The sequence below is a fragment of the Microplitis demolitor genome, chromosome 10 (genome assembly GCF_026212275.2).
Source record: "Microplitis demolitor isolate Queensland-Clemson2020A chromosome 10, iyMicDemo2.1a, whole genome shotgun sequence".
Taxonomy (NCBI): Eukaryota; Metazoa; Arthropoda; class Insecta; order Hymenoptera; family Braconidae; genus Microplitis; species Microplitis demolitor.
The window spans coordinates 13282575-13288927 of NC_068554.1; the positions used below are offsets into that span (position 1 = coordinate 13282575).

The 6353-nt window shown below is 26.8% G+C and overlaps 1 protein-coding gene across 1 annotated transcript; it reads right to left on the reverse strand.

Moving 5' to 3' along the window:
* Nucleotides 1–35: 35 nt before the first annotated feature.
* LOC103572990 (uncharacterized) lies at nt 36–3551 on the reverse strand. The gene is made up of 6 exons (XM_053742342.1): nt 3352–3551; nt 2618–2745; nt 2233–2496; nt 1892–2110; nt 902–1078; nt 36–821 (listed from the first exon to the last, which is right to left on the reverse strand). Exons 1-6 carry the CDS (start codon nt 3446–3448, stop codon nt 63–65), a joined length of 1644 nt encoding a protein of 547 aa, XP_053598317.1. The 5' UTR covers nt 3449–3551; the 3' UTR covers nt 36–62.
* Nucleotides 3552–6353: the final 2802 nt, after the last annotated feature.

A 6353-nucleotide genomic window follows, 5' to 3' on the forward strand; every position in this document is an offset into this window, starting at 1 on the left:
ATCGTCAAGTTAAAAAAAAAAAACAATATCGTAGAGAGGCTACAAAGTGAGCACTTTAGGGTCTAAACTGATAAAGAGAACGGTAACTTAGGTGTCTGGTAATTGATTATGGACAGCACACCATTCAGCACTCTAAGATTATACTTTCGGAACAGGTGAAACGGAAAAATATATTTCAACTTAAAATCCGATATTATCCATAAATGTAACTGACCTTTTGGAGTACTTTTGAGCTGTTGTACTTCTTCAATATCTTTGTGCCTTAATTCAATATGTCTTGGTAATTTAACTACTAACTTGTGACAATAAATGCAAAAATATTTTTTTTTCCAACGCGGTTCAACACTAATGACGTTTCCAGCGTCGTCGGTAACAACACTACCTTCTGCTTTTAATTCTGAATTATCACAAGATCCTTTCGACGGAAGCGGAACCTTGATTAATGTTGAATTATTACTCACGATATTATGTACTTCTGACGATAACGGAAAAACGTTTATTAATTTATTTTCAGCTGCTGTATCAATATTGTTTACTGTCCCAGTTTGTAGTATACTTTGTGTAGAATCTTCTATTATTGTAGAAGAATGTTTTAAATTGATTGGATCAAAATCTATATCACTGGTGTCTTTATCATCAAATGAATTATGTCCCAATAGAGAGTTAGAAGTGTTGTTGTAGTTTATTTCACTACGTTGCCTTAATCGTAGAATTGATAAATCATGACTATTTTCATCATCACCTTTGTTATAATCTCGTAGAATTTCTACGGTTTCACTGTCTAAACGAGATGACAGAATACTTTCTAATTGATCAGAGATCTGTAACAATATGAATAATGGTAAACGTTATAGTTTATATTCCAGTATTTGTCAAAAATTAATATTGAAAACCAAATAACCTCATAATTTGATTCGTAATTTAATAAATCATACTCTTCAGTGCTTGTTTCATCGATAATACTTGGAATGATTACTGCCTCAATTAAATCATCTTCGGATGAAGTGAATTGTGCAGCACAAAAATTATTTCCACTTTGAGCATTACATTCTTGATAAAAAACTGCATCAAAATTATTCTGTAAAAGAAATTGTAAATTTTAAGTCACATTTAACTATGATATCTTAGAAAATGTTTAATATTAGTTAGAAATTCATAATAATTTTTGTGACTACATAATTGAACTATTTCAAATTTGTGAAAAAATTTTTTTTTTTTAATTTTTAGGAAATTGCATTAATATATTTACAAAATCTCAACCGAAATGTAAAACATGTTGATAGAAAAAAATAAGGAACATAGAAATATATCAGATATAAATTATTAATATTTATGTGGGCGTAATGGAACTTGAAACAAGAAAAGCTAGACTTAACGAAACTCCTCATGATTGTTTTTCTTTCTTTTTTTAATTAGCACTTTAAAAAAATACATTCATAAATTTTAATTGATTCGATTACAATCTGAGGAAAAACAACCGTATAATGTATATCTACAGATAATTTTTTCAATTTATTTCATGCTGAATAGAAATAGTAATAACAAAAATTAACAAGTATTGTCTTATGATTTATTTAAAGGTGCTAAACAAACTACAACAAGTACTGCAATAAAAACAAAAAATAACCTTATAATAAAAAAATATTTTATTTGAGATGCGTGTAAAATTTTAGTATTTGAGTTATTGGTAATAATAAGAACAAAAAAAAATCTACGTAAAAAAAAAAAAAAAAAAAAAAACTGAAGTTGCATTGAAAAAATTATCAACTATGTATTGTGTTGGAAGAATGATATGAAAGCAAATAAATAACAATTATTCTTCATTGTTATAAATTAATGTTAACATTATTTATGTATAGAATGATAAGAGCAGTTGTTAAAATCAACTAACCTCATGATCTTGTACTAAGTCGTTTGAATTCACACTAGCATGTTCATAATTTAATTCAATAATCATGTCTTGGTCTACTTGTTTAAACTTCATGTCGGTATTCAATTCATCCGATAGATTTTCAAAATTAGGAATATTATCCTGAATGACTGGTGATTTATATATTTTGGTATCATCAATCCATTTAGTATCTGAACAATGTGAAACATTTTGTGGTATCTAAAAATTGAAAAAATAACTCCAAAATATCATCAATAAATTATTAATTATACGTAGATAATAAATAAATCATAATATAATTCTTTCCATGTAGAATGTGCAGTTCGTGAAAAATAACAAACCTCATTATTTTCTGACCCTTTTTCTTGTGAAATCACATTTGAATTCACATGAAAATGTTTCAAGTCAGAGTCAAATTTGACTCTTACTTTCGAGTCTGTTAGCTGAAGCTTTTCATCAGTACTTGTACCGGTCAATACATTTTTTTTAGCCAAAATATCATGATCAATGACTGGAACCTCATATATTTCTGTGCCAACAAAACTTACAGCATTTGTGCTTGTTGGTACTTCGTTGTTCTCTTTATTTTCTTCATTTATAACAATCTTAAAATTACGCAAAAATCAATAATCTTTCAATATAATATTTATTCCTCATTGACATGAATTTATATTTATATCATTCACATATGGTATTTTAAGAGCAGTTGTTGAAAAAGCTACAAACCTTAGGATCTTGTGGTTTCGTTTCTGTAGTCGAACGTACATTCCTATCGTGACAATCTACACGTTTAATTAATACTATCGGCATGTCAGCGTTTAATATATTGCAAATAGATGATAAATTTTCGACATCTACAATATAAAAAAAATGAATTAACGAAAATATATTTGCATGACTAAAACACCATAGACTTTATATAGAAAAAAAAGAAGATTCAAGTAATAAAATTATTTAATTAAAATTTTCGTTAAACAATTGAAAAAAAAATATTGGGACTGTTAACCTTTAAGCCATAAGAATGGGCTTCCGGACCGCTAATTAAACTTAAAATCAACAAAATTTTTTATAATTTTATGAAATCGGCTTTAACTTTTCAGTAATACCCTAATTATTTAATTCTTGTCAGGTTACTAATTTTTTATTATTTTTAACTGTCAAACAATCTATATACACTTGCTCAATAATGGCGGTGACGATATTACAGTATTCAAACTATTTTATACTTTTTTGTAAACAGTAATTGTCGAGCCTTTCGAAAGTTATAATGATGATAGAACTATGTTAATTATATAAGACAATAATACTGTAAATAGAAAAAATGAATTCAACGATTAATAGAGCAAAAAATTAACGAATTAAAATGATTAGCGCAGGCCGGTGGTTATAGATAGCTAGCATAGTTTTGACGATACGGTTTAAAGAAAATTAATCATCGATAAATATGATTTAATACTTACCACTGACAGCTATTTGTATGTAATTTTTTGGCAGATATTGTGTTTTTTTAACTACCCTATATTTTTTGTCATTTAATGAATAAATTAATCGATGCATTTTGTCAAATTCACTCTGAATCTTATTAAATAAATAATAATGATTCAGCACAAAATTGCCATTTTATTAGAAGAAAGAGACGATCATAGACGCTTGTAGTCTTGCTTCTTTTTTATAGTGTAGGGATTTTTTGTCAATACTAGTTACCACTGTGAATACTGTCAAGTTACTAATACAACAGAGAGAAAACTCTCCTACCAGATGACTCTTCTTTGGATACAAAATAGTTAGTTTACACACATTAACGCTGTAGAGCGTTACTATCTTATTCTGTTGTAATTAACATGAAATATGCGCGAATATTTAAATCATAAAACCCTTCTTCGAAAATTTTATTTATTTAAAAATGATTTATTTCTTATTAAGAAATATCGAAAAGAAGATAAAAAATTTTCAAACCATAATATTACAATTGTGCATTCACTTGGAGTATCTTATAACTATTAATTTAAAAAAATATAGTTTGATTGTATTAGTAGAATCAATTAAGCTTGCTCAAAATACGATACTCAAGAATGAGAAAAAAAATAGTTTCACTTTCGATAAGGAAAATAGACTTGTTTTAATTAAGAAATAATTAAAAATACGTTATTTTTTATTTTGTATACTCAAGTGCAAAACTTATAAGAGTGTTTTTCAAATCTATTATACCAAGAAAATGACTTTAAGATTGTAATTTTCAGAAATTATATGAAAATTATTAATTTTTTATTTTATGAACATTAACTGAACTTTTGAAGCTTCCAGGGACAGCTAAAAATTTATTTTTCAACTTCCCACTAAGAAAATTGAATAATCGAAAATATCAAAAAAATAATAATTGTCCTCATTTTTTTTCAGTGAAATTTTGGCGGGAAGTTTTGGGGTTGGCCCACAGGGTCAGCCGTTTTTCAGATATTTTATTAAGCTAAATACTATTTAAATTATAAATTTTTACTAATTAAAATTAAAAAATATAAATTTTTTATTTTTTATTTTGCAACTTCGTTATAAAATAAATTTGATACGAAAGTAATATAACACGTCATACTAAACTTATTTACTTTTTTACCTCGAAATCCGTAAGAATCTACACAATTACTACGAGTTATTATAAATAAATTAATGTCAATATAATTTTTTAAACTTTAACAGTATATTCCAATTGAAACATAAAATTATGCAACTTAAAATTTAAAAAATATAAAATTAATACTTGCATCAGTATTTGCTATACTAAATGAAATTCTGAAGTCAATGGTTTGACTTCTCAGAAACGTGTGTTTCTATCTACTGTGTGCGATTAACGTAAGAAACATTTAAAATTAAATACTGAAAATTTTAGAATAATCATGAATAATATAAAATCTGTAGTCTTAGTTATAAGTATTTAAAAAATGATTCTATTATGAAAAGAAAAAAAATATGAATTACTTAGAAATAACAAATTGATAACCCTTTATAACTTTTTTTTTTCATTCATTTTTATGAGCATAACAGTTTAAAGCATTAATGCTTTCAACATGTAAATAAACTAAATATTTAGGATATTGATGTTATTGCTCATCATTTTTTATGTGAAAACATTTATGACAAACTGACAACATATGCTTCTTACACATCGACATTTTACAAGAGTAGCAAAATGTGCGCACTTTAATATCTTTTGATCTTGAACAAACAGTGCAGCGTTTGGGCTTATTATCAATTTTTTCTTTTGAAATAGGACAAAAAGTTTCCGAAGATGAAAACTGTCCAGCATCTTCTCGTAATTGCCGTGGTATATACTTATTTTTTGCTCTGTTTCTTATTGCTCCATCAACAAGTGATAATCCTAATTGTTTTAAAAAATTTCGTCTCGAAATATTTGAATTATTGTTAATTGAATATAGAATAAAACTATTTAAACTCGCAACATCAAGTAAATGGAACCATATCCGTAAAGAAAAGCGCCGAGTTTTTCTAGCAAAAGAATTTTCAAAGAAAAAACTTTTTAATCGATCAATTGCATGAGTCGCACTCATATAGCATTCAGCAGCTGACTTTATGTCATATTTATTACAAGTTTCGGGATCATATAAAGTAGATAACAATACGATACTCTTATTTTTATCATCGAAATAAGATGAGAGTACAAATTTATTTTGATAACCACAAAAAATTGCAGGCTGTTTCCCACTTGAATTGCTTAAAAATTCTGATGGTATTTCTTCACAACCATTCAATGTGCCAACAGCCGTGATATCATTTTTCAAAAGATTTTTTAGAAGCGAAAAATTGGTTAAATTACCAATTAAAATTAATTTGCATTCATATCCCATCATTAACTGGCTCACATAATTTTTCAGGTTATGAGCTTCATCATTAGAATCAGTTACTTGTTTTTTCACAAAAATTTTCATATTTAAAATATAATTGAAGCAAGTATCAACAAGAGTATAAATTTTCATACCAAAACGAGGAAATTCTTTATTTGTATTTGTAGCAGATGGACAGCAGTTAACTTTATACTCAATTAATTGCTCATATAATGTAACATCAGAACCTACGGAATAGTTATTTCAACAGTTAGCAGTAAATAATTCAAATAAATTACATATGGAAGCAAGACTATTAATGTTTTCTCGTGATTTTGTTTTACTCTCGTCATCAAATCTTAAACATCGCAATAAAAATTTGAAGCGATTAAGATTCATAGATAGTCGAAATACATTAACACCCAATCCGTTTTGTTCCCATAATTCATTAAAATTTGGGTTTTTTGATTTAAATAAACTCATTAATATAAGTAGACCTATAAGTGTTTTGATTCCATCGATATCTGTGTTGTTGCAATCTCGATCGCGAGCGTATCGATCACGTATACTCGTGATGTACAGATTTGTGTTATGAACTATAAGTTCCAAACTTTCATCATTAAAAAATA

What these genes read in the sequence shown, in the direction of transcription:
- LOC103572990 (XM_053742342.1), bottom strand. Translation starts at nt 3,448, where the DNA reads ATGCATCGATTAATTTATTCATTAAATGACAAAAAATATAGGGTAGTT. An exon ending in CGAAACCACAAGATCCTAAG is followed by an intron (nt 2,497 to 2,617) that starts GTTTGTAGCTTT and finishes CGTAATTTTAAG; the next exon opens with ATTGTTATAAATGAAGAAAA. An exon ending in ACTTAGTACAAGATCATGAG is followed by an intron (nt 1,079 to 1,891) that starts GTTAGTTGATTT and finishes TTTCTTTTACAG; the next exon opens with AATAATTTTGATGCAGTTTT.